This window comes from Ahaetulla prasina, chromosome 15 (genome assembly GCF_028640845.1).
Source record: "Ahaetulla prasina isolate Xishuangbanna chromosome 15, ASM2864084v1, whole genome shotgun sequence".
Classification (NCBI taxonomy): domain Eukaryota; kingdom Metazoa; phylum Chordata; class Lepidosauria; order Squamata; family Colubridae; genus Ahaetulla; species Ahaetulla prasina.
In genome coordinates, this window is record NC_080553.1 from 17,232,728 (window position 1) to 17,249,767 (window position 17,040).

Here is a 17,040-nt window from a genome sequence, read left to right on the forward strand (position 1 = left end):
TGCAGTGATCCACTTAAACAGCGGTGGCAAGAGAGGTCATTAAAAAAACCACCCTCACTTAACAAATTTCTCGCTTAGCAACAGAAAATTTTGAGCTCGGTTGTCGTAAGTGGAGGATTATCTGCAGTGGTTCGCAAGTTGCAAAGACGTTGACCAGGATGGGTGGGTAGGTGGGCCTCAACCGGCAAGAACAGACAAGTGAAGGGCATCTGAACACAGGCAGTCCTCTGGGCACCGCCCACAGACCAATTTATTGGCATTTCCAAAAACAGAACACGGCACGGGGTGAGAGGGGAGGAAGAACCGCAGAGGGACGGTCTACGGATCTCGTTCCGTTTTAGTGGCTCCGCTGGCCTTCCCTCAGAGGCCTCATTTAAAGGTACTGATCAGGGGGACCCCCCGGGCGGGGAATTCCAGGTGAAGCTGCCGAAAGAGCATGGCGCACTGGTTTCTCTCTTGGGTCTTACCCAGGCTGTGGAAGAGCCTGGCTTGCAGATACAGGACGTCCCGCAGCTGTTCTTTGCAATCCACTTTTGCAAAATAGGTTTTGGCTTCGTTCAAGTTTAGGATAGCTGCTTCCAGGGCTGCGAGAGAGGAAGGAAGGAAGGAAGACAAACAGATAGAAAGAAAGAAAAGAAAGAAAGAAAGAAAAAAGAAAGGCAAACAGAGAGAGAGAAAGAAAGAAATAAAAGAAAGACAAACAGAAAGAGAGAAAGAAAGAAAAGAAAGACAAACAGAAAGAAAAAGAAAGAAAAGAAAGAAACAGAAAGAGAAAGAAAGACAAACAGAAAGAGAGAAAGAAAGAAAGACAGACAGACAGGAAAGAAGGAAGGAATGAAGGGAGAGGGGAGAGGAGGGAGAGGAGAGAAAAGAGAGAGAGGGAGAGAGAAAGAAAAGTCAAGAGGTTTTCAACTAGATCCGTCCCCTTTTCAAAATGGGTATTTCAACAATGCCCACCCAGCAGCCAAACTGTGTAGCGGTTACACTGCACAACGCAGCCAGTCTGGTGTGGTGGTTAAAAGCACCAAACTTAAGAAACTGGGAGGTTGTTGCTACAGTCCCACGCTCGGCACGAAAGACAGCTGGGAGAATTGAGCCAGTCCCTCCCTCTTAGCCCTAAGAAGGAGGCAATGGCAACCCTGAAGAAATCTGCAGGGATTACTCCAGGCAGCCCAAATGCACAAAAGGGGGGAGAACAGGGAAATTCAGGGAGGGGCTACCAACGGCTACTCATATTTGCTTTTTCTGAATCCCCAGGCAAGGGAGCCCAGCTGGCAGAAACGCCCATTTAAATCTGCCAGTTTTGTCGAAAAGCAACCGCGATGTTGCCCCGAGATCTTCCAAGGACGTCTACGGTGTGGAGAGCTACCTTCTGCCTTCTTGGCGGGGTCATAAGAGGCCGCGGAAGCAACCTGGCACTTGGCCACCAAAAACATCGCAGTTCCTTTGTCCAGCACGGCCCCGTGGGCCAGAATGGGCTCTATGGCCATGTGCAGAATGCTGAGGGCTTGCTCGGGAATCCCCAGGATCAGCTGGGAAAGAAGGAAAACACAAGGGCAACGGTCACTTCCTGACTTCTACCTCTTGCTTAGCCGACTCTATAGTCCTCCTCCCTCTCCAAACCCTTCTCCCTTCTAGTTCTGATGATGTTACCTAGTTGGGTCGTGAAACACCTGCAAGAAAACGAGCAAGCTCAGAGAGCAGCTTAAACCCCTCTATTTGGGATATATCTGGGGGGGCTGCCAGTTTTGCAGAAAGGGTCCCGTCCCCTTCCAGCAGACAAGAGAAACGCAAGAAGGAGCAGACTTGGCACCTGGGCAAAAGCCAAATTGAGGATGGTTTCCGAAGCCAAGTACTGCAGGCGGTATTCCCTCGCCAGGGCCAGGGCCTGCAGCAGGATGGGCAAAGCGATAGTGTGGCACAGAGACTGCCAATACAGCTCGGCGATGGAGAGCAGGACGCTAAACCCAAAAGAAAGAGAAACGAGGGATTAAGAGGGCCTAGGAAAACATAACTCTCTCAGGAGTTCTCTCGATCTTACATTCTCAAGACGCTTTTAAGCACCGTCTCTGGAGGTTCGCATGAACCCCTGTGCGTTTCTGGAGTCTTTTCGCACTTGGTTTGATTGTGGTTGGCCACCCTGTGTTGTTTGCAGCCGGGCGGCCTTACAACTACGAGCTATGAACAAAGGAGTAAGCAAGCACATCCTTTTGTGTTTGATCACACCTGGAACGGAACCCGAAGTGGAGAGGGAGGACCCCAAAAAAATGCCAAGGATGCTTTCAAACCGTTAAAGTCTTGTTGTGTCTGCACCCTCCAAGCCGGGCCTCCTGCCAGAAAGTGACTTGGAAAGTGAGGGGGAAGGGCCGTCAAGACTTACCCTGGGAGCATCGGCTTCCCTGGCTCAGCTCCAGGAGCCAGAGGCAGGCCAGGTGGAAGAGATAACGAGGTCTCCATCCCGACTCTTCTCCCCACCCCAGGCCACACCTCGAGACCCAGCTGATGGCACTCAGGCCTGGCTGGACCCTAGGTTTCGTAGGCAGCAGAGGCGGGAACAACAGAAGCAGGCGTGGGGCAGGCCTAGGAAGTGCTGAGTCATGGAGTCACACCCCACGGGATATAAAGGCAGCCAGAGCAAATCAATTGATTAACTAAGAGCTGAAGTTTGTTCCTGGGTGACTCATCGGTGTCGAGGGAGATAACAGAGACACTTGGCAGACGCTCACTATTCTGCTGCCAGAGCTGATGGTGCCGGCTAATTAAGCCATTACTCGGACGGAGGCGAAGGAGGACAGAACAAGTCTGAAGCAGACTTCTCCTGCTTTGGGCAATGATTTAGGCAAAGTTTTTAACATTATTAGCACACAGGAATAAACACCAGCCTCCTGCAGATTTCTCTGTCTCCTGAACAGGTAGTCCTCAATTTAGGACAGTTTGTTTAGCGACCGTCCAAAGTTACGACGGCACTAGAAAAAAAAGTGACTTGTGATTTGTTTTTCACACTTATGAACCATTGCAGCGTTCCCGTGGTTATGGGATCAAAAGGCAGACGCCTGGCAATCGACTCGTACTTATGGCGGTTTGCAGTGAGCCCAAGGTCACGGGATCCCCTTTTGCGACCTCCCGACAAGCCAAGTCAATGGGCTAGCCGGATTCACTGAACAACTGGGTTGCTAACTTAACGGGGGCGGCGATTCACTTAACGGCTGTGGCAAGAATGATCGTAAAATGGGTCCCGTTAACCAAGGAAAAGAAACTTTGGGCTCCACTGTGGTCGTACGTTGAGGACTCCCATGTACTCTCAGGGGCTGAAGAGAGCACAGGTAGAGCCTAGAAAGGCCACCCAAACCGTGGGCCACTTTTGGTGAGAAACCATGTCTCTTACCTGATGACCATCTCGGTGTTTTTGGTTTTATGGCAGTAGATCAAGAGTTTTTCTAGGAGTTTGTGGGCCTTGGACATCTGATTCTGGGCTTTAAGCAAAGTCGCTTTCCTGAAAGACCAAATCCAGGTGCAGAAAAGGTATTGTTGTGCCTCGCCCGCCCCCCTCTCCGCAGCCGGGCCCCGCCCATCTCCTGCTATCTCAGCCAGAGACTGATAGTGCAGACGAATGGGCTGGCATGCCTCCAGCCCCCAGTCCTGGCACCATGCTCGGACAGACTGAGCAAATAAACCTCACCCCCACAGCGTGTGAGCATGATGAGCATGAAGCCAGTCATGAGCTAGAATTGCCGGCAGCTGGGCAGGCAGACAAAGGGTGGAGAGATCCCCGCTTCCGGAGAATGGAGAGGCGACGTCAGCAAAAGGAAAGGAGGGGCAGGCCTGGATAAGTGCTGAGTCATGGAGCCACATCCCATGGCCTATATAAAGGATCTGCTTTCTGGCATTCCTTGAGTCAGGCAAAGTCTCATCTGGTTGCTGAAGTCACACCTTGGATTCCTGCCTGCCCTGAGAACTCTGACAGGACTTTGGCGAAGCTGCAGAGGCTTCGTGGCCTCTGCAGCTTTGCCAAAGTATTAACCACCCAGCCAATGTACCTTTGTTTATTTATATTGATTTCTTCCTTTGCTATTTGTTAATTCTACATTTTTTCTCATTGTTTCCCCCGTTTTATTGTTGCAAACCGCCCAGGGTAGCCCCTCGGTGAAATAGTAGATGAAAAAATTTAACAAACAAAATAAAACACTATTTTGTTCGTAGCAGGACCAAGATTCTAGGTGTTTAATGAACCCCAGCCCACCCACCCCACCCCGGGAGAAAAATCAATGCATGGGTGAGTGAGAAATTGATATGGCTTTCCACACAGTTCTTTACTTACGATTTATTTAACGACCATTCAGAGTGATGACGGCCCTGTAAAAGTTACTTTATGGACTGTCAAGCACTTCCAGCCATCCTAAAAAGCTGCCTGCCCCCCCCGGTGATCACGTGACTGCATTTCAGGTGCTGGGGACCCGGCTCACCTGTACAACTCAAAAGCAACACAAACATTTCTGCCATTTGGTGATCTCTCACCTGTAAACCCCCTCGCAGGTGTTCAGGGCGGTGATCCCAGCCACCAGCGAGTCGGCGACGTGGTAGCGGCCATCGTTCATGGCTCGATCGAACTGGATTTTCTGATCAAACAGCATCCACAGCTGCGCAAGAGGATTGGGCAAGATTTAGAAAGAACTGGATTTTTACGCCTTTGTGACGTTCGCGCGCCCCACACGTATGGTTGTCTCTCCAGTTTGTCTCAATTTGTGCAGCATCCCGGATGCGTTGGGACTTCCATCATCCTCAGTTTCGATTGCCTCAAGGATTATGGGGTTTGCAATCCCAACACATCCAGAAAGTTGCAGGCTACGTTAGTCCGGTTCATGCATTAATATCGTTTGGGTTTAGACTCAAATCTTTTCGATGTCTTTGTAGCTCACTTTAACATTATTTTTTGTCCGACAAAATCCAGATCTGGCCTTATTTAGAAGTGCTTCTGGAAACAAACAGCCAGCGAGCGCAATGTTAATAATTCAACTCAAAGGATTTCGTAAGCGAACGCATAACTAAATCGAAGTCAGAAAGCGTTCCCCTCTCCGGGTTTACTGCAGAAGCTCACCTGAGCATGCTGACTGTTGGTGGGAAATCTCTCTTTAAGGTGCTTCAGGATCTCGGAAGCTGCGGTGAAATAACCCTGATTTATAAAAAGTGAGATTGGAAAGAAGAGTAGAAATTATGTCCAAGCTAAGAGACTAAAGAGAACAAAAAATATACAATGCGAAGGAGTGTTTTTATTTATTCCATTCATTCAGTTTACACGGGCACCCATCTCACTTTTGGGTGACTCTAGGTAGCTTACCATAATATACTTCCTGGGGGGAAAAATTAATATAGGATCAGATGCATTTAACAAAGCTTTTTTAAATACTTTCAAAAGTCTCGTGCTTTGGTAAGATATTTCCTCTGTTTTAGGGCACCGTGGATCACTTAGGTGAGATGCTGAAGTGTCACTGAAACAGAGGAATGATTGAGTCTGTCATCTGCACCTCTATAACTGTCTGGTTTGGTTCTGCAGTCCAACAAGACAGACAGAGACTTCAGAGGATCATTAGAACTGCAGAGAAAACAATAGCTACCAACCTGCCTTCCATTGAGGACCTGTATACTGCATGAGTCAAAAACAGGGCTGTGAAAATATCTACAGACCCCTCACATCCTGGACATAAACTGTTTCAACTCCTACCCTCAAAACAACGCTACAGAGCACTGCACACCAGAACAACTAGACACAAGGACAGTTTTTTCCCGAACACCATCACTCTGCTAAACAAATAATTCCCTCAACACTGTCAAACTATTTACTAAGTCTGCACTACTATTAATCTTCTCATCGTTCCTATCACCCATCTCCTTCCACTTATGACTGTATGACTGTTTGTTGCTTGTATCCTTACGATTTATATTGATATTGTTTCCTGATTGCTTATTTGTACCCTATGACTGTCATTAAGTGTTGTGCCTTATGATTCTTGATGAATGTATCTTTTCTTTTATGCACACTGAGAGTGTATGCACCAAGACAAATTCCTTGTGTGTCCAATCACACTTGGCCAATTAAAAAAAAAAATTCAATTCAATTCAACAGATTCTCCAAATGGTACAAAGGCCTGCAGACATGCTGGTTGGGGAATTCTGGGAATTGAAGTCCGCGCGTCTTCAAAGTAGCCAAGGTTGAAAAACATCCCTCTATGGTGACTGAGCGGTGAGTGAAGCAATGAGAGCAGGGATGTATCCGGATGAAATAGATGGGATGGCACTCAGGGCAATTCCCCGAAAACCCGGCTCTCTTCTTCAGCGTTTAGGAGGGCACGTGCCAGGACTATCCGCAAGGATCTGACGAGATGACCGCGAGGAATCTCGGCACACAGCAACGCGCCACCCACCTGCTCCGCGTGCAGCTCAGCCAAATGGCACAGCACTACGGCAAAGGACTCGGTGTTGTTTTGCTGGACGCCCACGTTCACAGCCTCCAAGCTGTTCATGCTCAAGAGCATCTGGGCCTGCTGAAGCGCCATTGTGCTAGGGAGAAAGAGAGAGAGAGAGAAAACTAGATGGGCAGAGAATAACAGCCTTGGCATTTGGCCCGTTCCTTTTATTCCATTCTGAACAGGCTCTCAGTATCTTAAAAGAGAGAGAGAGAGAGAGAGATTAATTCCGCCGTGGCCATTATGGAAATCAGTACAATGTATTCTATACTTTTTTCCTCATGTGCAGGTGCGCCAGGTCGTTATTCAGTTCCTGGGAATTGCTAAGTTAAATGTTGTGGCCTGTTGGGCGCCCGGCCCCTCCAGCAGACGAAATCAGAGGAGGAGGAGGAGGTGGCGTGGGAGTCAGGGCCAGCCTCAGTGTTGTGACCGAGGCCCAAGTAGAGATTATCAAACACAATTCAGTCCTGAACAAACTTATTTTATTAGACAATCTGAGAATTAATCCATTCTCAGCTTAGTCCAAAACAAATTCTTCATAAACAGTCCTGGCCTTATCACCAACCTTTGATGTCTTTGGCAACCTGCCAAAGGCTTTTCTTGGCAAAAAACCCACAAAGTTCACTGACAAGAAGCAATGGAATCAAGGTTGCTTTTCCACAAAGAACGCAAAGGCTCATTGCTGCTCTTTTAAGCCTTATGGGAGGGGCCAATCATCTCCTGGCCTTACTCCCGAGTCGTCCCTTTTGCTTGTGCTGCTTTTGCCTTCTGGCAGCTCTTCTCACGTGTGCATTAGGAACAGGCTCCTCCTGTTCCTCTGCCTCACTACTATCAGCCTCTGGAGGCTCAGAGGAATCTAATTAAATAATTTTAATTAAATTTAATTAAATAATTTTAATTAAATAATTTCAGAGGAATCTAATTAAATAATCCCAACTGCGGCTTCCTGACAGTTTCAGACTGGAAGGTTTCCTGAGCTTCCAAAGAATCCCTAACGCCGACTCAGAACTTCCACTCTGCTCGACGCTGGACGTACCTGCGTCCGTACAGCCTCCAAATGGCTGTCTTCTGGGCGATGCTAATATCGATCAGTTCAGACAAGCTGTGTTTCCAGTGTAAGAGGTCGGAGTCTTTCAACGCATCCATTAGCTTGTTGGCCGTCTTTCCTGCCAAAGCTCTCTGCTGGACCAAAGACTGGATCCCCAGAGAGGCTAAATACTAGTAAAGGAGGAGAGAAGGGGTTTTAAAAGAGGAAGCGGTTGCAACCCAATCGGGGGAAAAAAGCAACTTGAAAAAGAAAAGAAATTGACCAAGTGAAAAAAGGAAATTGACCAAGGGATTGACACGTACTGGTAATCCAAAATATACAGCTTTCTTCACAGAATGCTCTAGAAGTATGCAGCTATCCGATCTTTTCTGTTCTAGGATGTGCAGCCAACTCTGTCAAAAAAAAAAGGCGACAGGAGACAGAGGATTGTTACAGAGAACTGAGAAGTCCCTTCATGTTGTGACCCAGGCCCGAGGAGGTAGTAGTAGACACAATCGGTTCAAAAACAAACAGACTTTATTAGAACAGCTGAGAGTTAAACTCATTCTCAGCATCGTCCAAACTAAATCAAAGCAAATTCTCCATAACACAATTCTTCAGTCTTATCACCAACCTTGCTCTAATTAGGCAAACTGCCAAAGGCCTTTCTTGGCAAAAGTTCAAAAGCAGAAGATGCCGACAAGAAATAAATGCAGCAAGGCAAGGAGCAAGGCTATCAACATTGCTTTCCTACAAAGAGCCCATAACGCCTTTGCTGGTCTTTTAAGCCTTATGGGAGGGGCCAATCATCTCTTGGCCCTACTCCCGAGTTGTCCTCTTTGCTTGAGCTGCTCTTGCCTTCTGGCAGCTCTTCTCATGCGTGCATTAGGAACAGGCTCCTCCTGTTCCTCTGCCTCACTACTGTCAGCCTCTGGAGGCTCCGGAGTCCGCACATCACTCCCCGATGGCCCTGGCCCCACCTCTGCCTCCGATGCAGAGCTTTCCCCAGCCTCCAGGACTGACCCATGTTCTTCCTCAGCCTCATTGCTGTCTGACTCCGTTACCAGCTCCGCAGGCTGCTGGCGGACCACAACATTTCACTCAGAGGTCTAGTCTCCGTGGACACCTCAGTATTAGGAATTTCAGAGCCCGGAGACGCATCTTTGCATGCTACCCGACTTGCTATCACTAAAAAAAGAAACGATTCCATGAAAGGAAGCTCAAGCGGCCAATTTTTCTTTTCTTTCCTTTTCAAAGCTAGATCCAAACTGGTCAGACATGCGGTGTTTGGCCTATGGGATCCCCTCAGATTCACGGCAGCTGCCATCTAGACTCAAAGAGCTGGAACAGAACGGGGGTAAGGAGGATCTTAGATCTTCTGCTACGAAGCCTTACCAAGCAATGCTGGAGGCAGACGTGATCGTTAGATTCCTGGGCAATCCGGATGGCTTCCTGCAAGGCCATCTCAGCCTGGTGGCTGCAATCAAAGAGGAAAGACGGCCGTGGTTAAGGCTCTAATAATATGTAGACCCTTAAGAATGTAAAGATAGTCCTTCACCTACAACAGTTCATTTAGTGACCGTTCATTGAAAAAGGGACTTATGACCATTTTTCGCGCTGACCACTACACATTGGTCACATGATCAAATTTCAGACATGTGGCAAGTGGCTCATATTTATGACAGTTGCAGAGTCCTGGGATCACGTGATCCCCTTTTGCAATCTCGCAACAACCGAAGTCAATGGGGGAAGCCAGATTCGTTTAACATCTGCAGTGATTCACTTAACAGAGGGCCTCTGTGGCTCAGACTGGTAAGACAGTCTGTTATTAACAGCAGCTGCTTGCAATTACTGCAGGTTCAAGCCCCACCAGGCCCAAGGTTGACTCAGCCTTCCATCCTTTATAAGGTAGGTAAAATGAGGACCCAGATTGTTGGGGGCAATAAAAGTTGACTTTGTATATAATATACAAATGGATGAAGACTATTGCTTGACATAGTGTAAGCCGCCCTGAGTCTTCGGAGAAGGGAGGGATATAAATGCAAAAAAAGAAACAACAACTGTGGCAAGAAAGGTCATAGAACGGGGCAAAAGGGCCGCGGTGTGGCTCAGGCTGTATGTTATTAAAACACAGCTGCCTGCAATTACTGCAAGTTCTAGTCCCACCAGGTCCAAGGTTGACTCAGCCTTCCATCCTTTATAAGGTAGGTAAAATGAGGAGCCAGATTGTTGGGGGGGCAATAAGTTGACTTTGTAAATATACAAATAGAATGAGACTATTGCCTTACACACTGTAAGCCGCCCTGAGTCTTCGGAGAAGGGCGGGATATAAATGTAAAACAAACAAACAAACAAACAAAACTTGCTTCGCAAATGTCTCGCTTTGCAAGAAAAATGTGGGGCTCAATTGTGTTCGTATAACAACACAAATAACGTATTTGTAATATGTTATTACAAATATAATATAGAACCAGCCACTAAGGAGTCGTTACAGGCTGGCAACTCAGCCTAGCTTTTTTAGGGGAGATGGAGAAATTTTCAAATTTCTTTGGAGGACAAAAGAAAGAACATTTTACCTTTATATTGGTGCTGTTGTTTTTTTTTGTTTTGTTTTTTGTTAGGGTTTATTAGATATATTTGACCCAAATCCCAACCCACGGCTGAGAAGATAGGAAAACCAAGGAGGCAGGAAAGGTCACACGGTTCGCTGCCTGCTTCTGAAAGTAAATTAAAAACGACTCACTAGTGACCGAAGCGGCAGTGCAGCGCAGCCAAATTAAGAGCAGCGTATCTGAGGCTTCGCCCATAACCATCGTCCCCGTTGCTTTTGCTTTCTGCCCCGGTGAGAATCAAGCGGTCGAAGTAGTGAAGGAGGCTGTGTGTCGAGCTGAAGACGTCTTGGACTCGCAGGCTGTTTAAGTAGCTCAGGTAATGCTAGATAGAAACAAACCAGGTTTGTGTAAACGGCCAGAGCCATAGATGAGGATGCTGGCTTTGCGCTAAATAACGGAGTTCTTAAATCACAAGAGGACGGGATAGTAGGGTGGGTTCCCACACGACATACGTAGTCACAGACTACGGTTTACAAACCATGGCAGGATTGAAACATAATGCAAGTTGACCGCAGCAAAAAACGGCCGTAAAATTTGGCACGACTCATTTAATGACCATCTCACTTAACAACAGATGTTCTGGGCCCAGTTGTGGTTCTAAATCGAGGACTGCACGGATCAGAACACCAATTCAACCAGTTGGCAGCTTTTGAGTCTGCCTTGCCTGCCTGGCATTCATGTTGCTTAGCCCAATGCAATGGGATACACCCGATAAGGTGGGACCTAAGAAAACAAGTTAATCTAACTTACCGCTTCAGCAAAATCCGGGTTAAATTTTAACAAGTTGTTCAACTCCTTTTGTAAAGATGCTGGAGAAAGTGCTTTGGTCTCATCATTTTTCAACAGAGACGCCTAGAATGACATTTCAAAAAAATAAATCTTGCGTTTCTGTTAAAGGTAAAGGTTCCCCTCGCACATGTGTGCTAGTCATTCCTGACTCTAGGGGGCGGTGCTCATCTCCATTTCAAAGCCGAAGAGCCATCAGTGTCCGAAGACGTCTCCGTGGTCATGTGGCCGGCATGACTCAACACCAAAGGCGCATGGAACGCTGTTCCCTTCCCACCAAAGGTGGTCCCTATTTTTCTACTTGCATTTTTTACCTGCTTTCGAACTGCTAGGTTGGCAGAAGCTGGGACAAGTTATGGGAGCTCACCCCATTACGCGGCACTAGGGATTCGAACCACTGAACTGCCGACCTTTTGATCGACAAGCTCAACGTCTTAGCCGCTGAGCCACCGTGTCCCATTCTGTTAAAGAGATGCAAATTTACTGGACAATATAAATTAAACCAGCACCGCTAAAAAAAGTGTTCCACATATCGGTGTTCTGCAACTGTAGCAACTTTGAGATGTGTGGACGTCATGCTGGCTGGGGGATTCTGGGAGTTTAAGTCCACAAATCTTCAAGCTGCCAAGACTGAGAAGCCGTCCTTATATATTGTATGCGTTTCTTACACAATCAGATATTCTTTTAGGGAGATAATAGGACATTTGTTAAATAAAACAACTACTTTGGAATTGCAGGTATAGCCAGGTTCTAGTCCTCAAGTTGCAGAATCTCTTCCACATCCACAGTTCACCTTCCCATATATGAAGTATGCTGTGATGGGAAGTAGCATGGACCAAAATGCTCAGCTTGCCTTGAGCTTACTGATTAACATACCTGTTGGGAGAGGAAGTATTCTGCTTGCTTTTGTGAGAGGGGCCCATTGCAAGATATCTCTTCCTCCCTTCAAAAAGAGAAGCCATCAGGACATTTCTTCAGAAAATTAAAAGACCCAAAAGTACAGTAGCAAAGACAGAAGTTCGTTTCAAAAAGGGCAAAAAAAACCCCCCAAAAATAGAACAGAAGGCCTCAGATGTCACACTAGAGCAGAGGTCTTCAAACTTGGCAGCTTTAAGACTTGTAGACTTCAACTTCCAGAATTCTCCAGCCAGCTGGGAGTTGAAGTCCACAAGTCTTAAAGCTGCCAAGTTTGAAGACCTCTGATCCAGAGGAAGACGTGGAGAACTCCTTGTGTGTGTTTTGGCTTATTCGATGGTTGTTGGTTTTCTTTGTGTTTTCAACATTATGTCCAATGTCGTCTTATTGTTTAATAAGCTGGTCAGAGCCCTCACAGATTGAGGCTGAATATGGATTTCTTAGAAATGAATAAATAATAACCTGAATGGTCCGTCAAGTTCTTCTTTCTCCATTTCCTCATCCGGTTCTCCGCCACGTGTCAGCTCCATTTCGCTCTCATCACCCCTGCCTTTCTTCGCGTCATTTTGGAAGTACTGCTGGAGAGCCGTGTAAAGCTTGTAGACTTGGCTGAATGAGAGCTTATTATAAGCCAGGATCATGTGGCGCAGAAACAAGCCTGCAGAGGCAAAGAGGAGGCTGTTATTGTGGACTTGGCCCGTCCAGCTCGACAATGCGATACAATCAAGCCTCCTCATTTTCTCCCAGTTTTGTAATACCGATTTCCACCACAACACGGAGCAGTTCCCCAAACGGAACAAATGGCAAAAAATTTCTTTGCGTCAAAAAGATTTTGCAAATCCATAAAAACTAAGCTGCATTTCTTTTACTGAAGCAAACCAGCCTAGGCAGTTAGATTTTAACCAAAGAGTGAGCAAAGATTCAAGATGTGAAGTAAGCGAAGAGTTTTTACCTACAACACTGGTTTTGTGAACTTCTGGTTCCGTTCCACTGAATGAGTCTGAAAGATTATCGAAAAATTGTTCCATATCTTTCAATTCACCTTCTGCCATCAGCTTAATCCTGTAAGTGAGGCCAACAGATGATGCTACAATGTTCTGTATACAAAGCACAGGAGCTATAGTTCCTCCAAAAGATGAATGTTAATAAATAAGTATTTTGAAATCAGAATTGAAATTGTAGCACCAACCCTCCCAACACCCCAAAAAAGGATTAAGAAGCTTCTGCATCCAAAGAAACATTTTCAAACCTGTAAAAGAGAAAGTACCTAAAACCTGGAGAAATTTATTAAACTTACATCCTTCAAAGCAGGGGTGAAATGCTCACAGTTCAGACCAGATCACCTGATCTGGTAGCAATGGTGGCGGGTGGTTCAGAGAACCGGTAGCAAAAATCCCTGCCCCCACTCCCCGCCCATGCCCACCCAATGCCCGTCACCAGCTTCCCCGCTTGCCGCTTCTTTTTAAAAAATGCTTTTAAAAAGTTAAAAAAAAAGGTTCTGACGATCCCACCTGAGCTGCCTGATCATTAGAGCCTTTTTTTTTGTACTTTCAAAAATCATTTTTTTTTACAACCTATTCGGCCGAATAGGTTGTAAAGAAAATGCTTTTAAAGCATATTTAACTCCACTAACAAGTCTTGGTAAACAAACAAGAGTGGACACCATTGAAACAAACTGGAATATGCAAAAAGCGAGGGGGAAATCACACTTACCTTGTTTGAACAGAATTTGCTATTTCGGGGCAGCATTCATTAATAGCTTGGATCAAACGAGACAGTGTCATATCAGGACCCTAAATAAAGAAGTAACACTAACAGTTAGAATAGCTGTGTTCGCACAATCCATTCACAGTTCACAAAATACAATTTCCTGAATTAATCCCATTGGTGGATACATACCGCATATGGAACCGTAAAATAAACTTTGGATTAATGTGCCCACTCAAACAACCAAAATTTAGTTCAATATCTGTGCAAATTTAACTGTAGCACTTGCCGTAAAATTCAATACGAATTATATTTCTTGTTCAGATATTTCCAATATATTATTAGAGGATGATACATTGACAAAAAATATTCATTCAATGGAAAAGCACTCATTTAAATAATAATTAATAAACATGTAAGCATAATTACAATATAAAATGTGATTGTTACAAGTGTTTTTATTATGCATTTATCATATTAAGGGGCATGCATAAGAGCACCAGTGTGCCTACCGTTCCTGTCCTAATGTTCCCTTTGGTTGTATTCAATTTGTGTGGTTATTTCATGCTTATACTTTTATATATATTGTTGTGTTTGACAAAATAAATAAATAAAATATATTATAGTGTATTCTTTTTTTTTTTTTTGGTCACATTATATACAAGCACATACATTGAAAGGAAACAATAGGACAGAAACGGTAGGCACTTTTGTGCACTTATTCACACCCCTTATAATTATATAATAATAATATAATTCTGTATTATTGTTGCAATGAATATGTTTCTTTTATTTACAGTATTTTTTTTCTTCAATTTATTTGTTTTCCTCCTTCTCATTGTTAAAAAAGTTTTTTTTTTAATTTGAATTTATATCCCGCCCTTCTCCGAAGACTCAGGGCGGCTTACATTGTGTAAGGCAAATAGTCTCAACCTATTTGTATAATTATATACAAAGTCAACTTATTGCCCCCCCCAACAATCTGGGTCCTCATTTTACCTACCTTATAAAGGATGGAAGGCTGAGTCAACCTTGGGCCTGGTGGGACTCGAGCCTGCAGTAATTGTAACTGCAGGGAGCTGTGTAATTAATAACAGGCTGCATTAGCCTGATGAGCCACTTCCCAGCCAGTTGGTCACCTTATCTAAAAGGATATGCAGATGACCAGCTATCTGCAAGGAATATAACATCCTTCCATTCCCCACTATCCTGTCAGAGCTGAAGAAGCTTCTTGGATGAGAAGCGAAACGTCTTCAAAAAAAAAAAAACCCCAAAAAACCAAGAAAGTCCCTGAAAAAGCGCCTTTGGGACAGGCGGCAAATAAATGTAACAAATAAGGTGCCCCCTCCTCCAGGAAAGAAAAAAGCCCCAAAGGGATGAAGGGCTCCCCTTTCTCCCCTCCAGCCCCCCACAACCTGCAAGAGGGGCAGCAGCAGCCGGTTGAGACGCCGCCTTTCCAGCAGGCTGAGTTGCGGCCCGCTCCGGCCCAGCTCCCGGATCAGCACCAGCAGGGCCATCTTGTAGGGGGTGACCCAGTCCTTGATGCCGAAGACGTTGGCGTGGACCACGCCGTTGGTCATCATGGGGTTGAAGTAGAGGCTCTCGTGGACGCTGGCCATGGCTCCGTCCGCGGTGCCGCGATGGGGGGCCGCATACGGAGGCGCACCCGCAGCCGTCACCCGGGCAACCGCCGCTGAGTCGCGGAGCAGCCAATCGCCGACGCCGGAGGAAGCGCGCGAGGGCCGGGCCTGAGCCAATGAGAGCGAAGCTTTGGGGGGGGAGTCACGTTCAAGGGTTGGAGCGGAAACAAAAGGCGCGGTGCCGAGGGTTCCGCTGTGCTTAAAAGAAATAGGGGGAAATTGCAGAAGAAGAATTGGGAGGGACCTGATGAGGTCTTCTAGTCCAGCCCCCTGCCACAAGCAGGAGACCCTATTCCATTCCAGACAAGTGGAACTTCTGAGGAAAAGCTTCAGTGTTCTAGATTACACATATCTAGTTTTGTTTTGTTTTTAATTTCTCTTTTTTGTAGGTCTCCCTAGCGGAGGAGCTCTTTGTGAAATATTGTTGAAATACTCAACATTGAGGGTGCTATCTAATATAATAATGAAATGTTTGCCAGCAAACGACCAAAACTCAAGAGACACCAGGAATTCCAGAGTTCTTTTTGACCTAAAATATTGTCCTCTACTGGAGAACATGAAAGCCTTGCATCTTTTTCCAATATGTTCATACAAGACTGTTAAACTTTTTAATCAATCTCACACCATATCCCACCATATTCCACTTGCTCAGTGTAAGCTTGGATTGGTTTAATGGCTGCTTGGTGTGAATCCTGCCCATTGGTTTCTAATTCATTTATCGTGCAAAGTGTACGATTTAGTTCAGCAAGCAAGTTAGGTTGTGTAGACTCGGCTTCTGAGAAAAAAAAAAAGAATCTTTGGGCCTATGTTGGAATTGGGAAGCTAAGCATAAAATCTTTTTCAAGACTGCGGAAAAAATAAAGGGATACTCTTCATTCCCATTGCTCATCTTTTGCTTTCGGTTTACGAAACAAGGATGTGTATATATATAAGATTGAAAGATTGGCAGTTCCGCTATTTGAATCCCTAGTGCCACGTAATGGGGTGAGCTCCCGTTACTTGTCCAACCTAGCAGTTCGAAAGCAGGTAAAAAATGCAAATAGGAAAATAGGGACCACCTTTGGTGAGAAGGTAACTGTGTGCCTTTGGAGTTTAGTCATGCCGGCCACATGACCATGGAGACATCTTTGGACAGTGCTGGCTCTTCGGCTTTGAAACGGAGATGAGCACTGCCCCCTAGAGTTGGGGAGAACTAACACATATGTGGGAGGGGAACTTACCTTTATATACGTATACATATACATATAGAATAGAATAGAATAGAATTTTATTGGCCAAGTGTGATTGGACACAGAAGGAATTTGTCTTGGTGCATATGCTCTCAGTGTACATAAAAGAAAAGATACGTTCATCAAGGTACAACATTTACAACACAATTGATGGTCAATATATCAATATAAATCATAAGGATTGCCAGCAACAAGTTATAGTCATACAGTCATAAGTGGAAAGAGATTGGTGATGAGAACTATGAAACGATTAATAGTAGTGCAGATTCAGTAAATAGTCTGACAGTGTTGATGGAATTATTTGTTTAGCAGAGTGATGGCCTTCGGGGAAAAACTGTTCTTGTGTCTAGTTGTTCTGGTGTGCAGTGCTCTATAGCGTCGTTTTGAGGGTAGGAGTTGAAACAGTTTATGTCCTGGATGTGAGGGATCTGCAAATATTTTCACGGCCCTCTTCTTGATTTGTATACATATACATATACTTGCTAGCATCCTCCATAGTCAGCATGTCAATAAATGTTACATTTCAATACTAAAAGTTGGTTTTATTAGCATTTATTCCACAATTAAGCAAAGGTCTGTATATTACCAATTGCTATGCTAATGACCTTGGTGTAAATTTAAGAAGACTTAATGATAAGAATAGCAGATAAGAATGGCTTACTT

At 45.3% G+C, this 17,040-nt stretch overlaps 1 protein-coding gene across 2 annotated transcripts; it reads right to left on the bottom strand.

Annotated features, from left to right (window-relative positions):
• Nucleotides 1-204: 204 nt before the first annotated feature.
• Nucleotides 205-15,204, bottom strand: ANAPC5 (anaphase promoting complex subunit 5). 2 transcript variants are annotated; one of them, XM_058158725.1, is made up of 17 exons: nt 14,924-15,204; nt 13,515-13,594; nt 12,754-12,863; nt 12,264-12,459; nt 11,763-11,829; nt 10,851-10,952; nt 10,232-10,422; nt 8,884-8,965; nt 7,812-7,901; nt 7,498-7,679; nt 6,420-6,555; nt 5,096-5,170; nt 4,516-4,637; nt 3,386-3,493; nt 1,814-1,961; nt 1,370-1,532; nt 205-584 (listed from the first exon to the last, which is right to left on the bottom strand). In XM_058158725.1, exons 1-17 carry the CDS (start codon nt 15,125-15,127, stop codon nt 370-372), a joined length of 2,271 nt encoding a protein of 756 aa, XP_058014708.1. In that variant the 5' UTR covers nt 15,128-15,204; the 3' UTR covers nt 205-369. The 2 variants fall into 2 exon arrangements, with proteins under 2 accessions (XP_058014708.1, XP_058014709.1); XM_058158726.1 differs by lacking the exon at nt 3,386-3,493.
• Between the last annotated feature and the right edge of the window lie 1,836 nt (nt 15,205-17,040).

Bases quoted from the DNA above. Each gene is read 5' to 3' on its own strand.
- ANAPC5 (XM_058158725.1), bottom strand. From the start codon at position 15,127: ATGGCCAGCGTCCACGAGAGCCTCTACTTCAACCCCATGATGACCAAC. The intron at 7,902-8,883 runs GTAAGGCTTCGT...TTTTTTTGACAG, and splicing joins TCTGCCTCCAGCATTGCTTG to AGTTGGCTGCACATCCTAGA. The intron at 3,494-4,515 runs GTGAGAGATCAC...TTGGTCTTTCAG, and splicing joins ACCTGCGAGGGGGTTTACAG to GAAAGCGACTTTGCTTAAAG.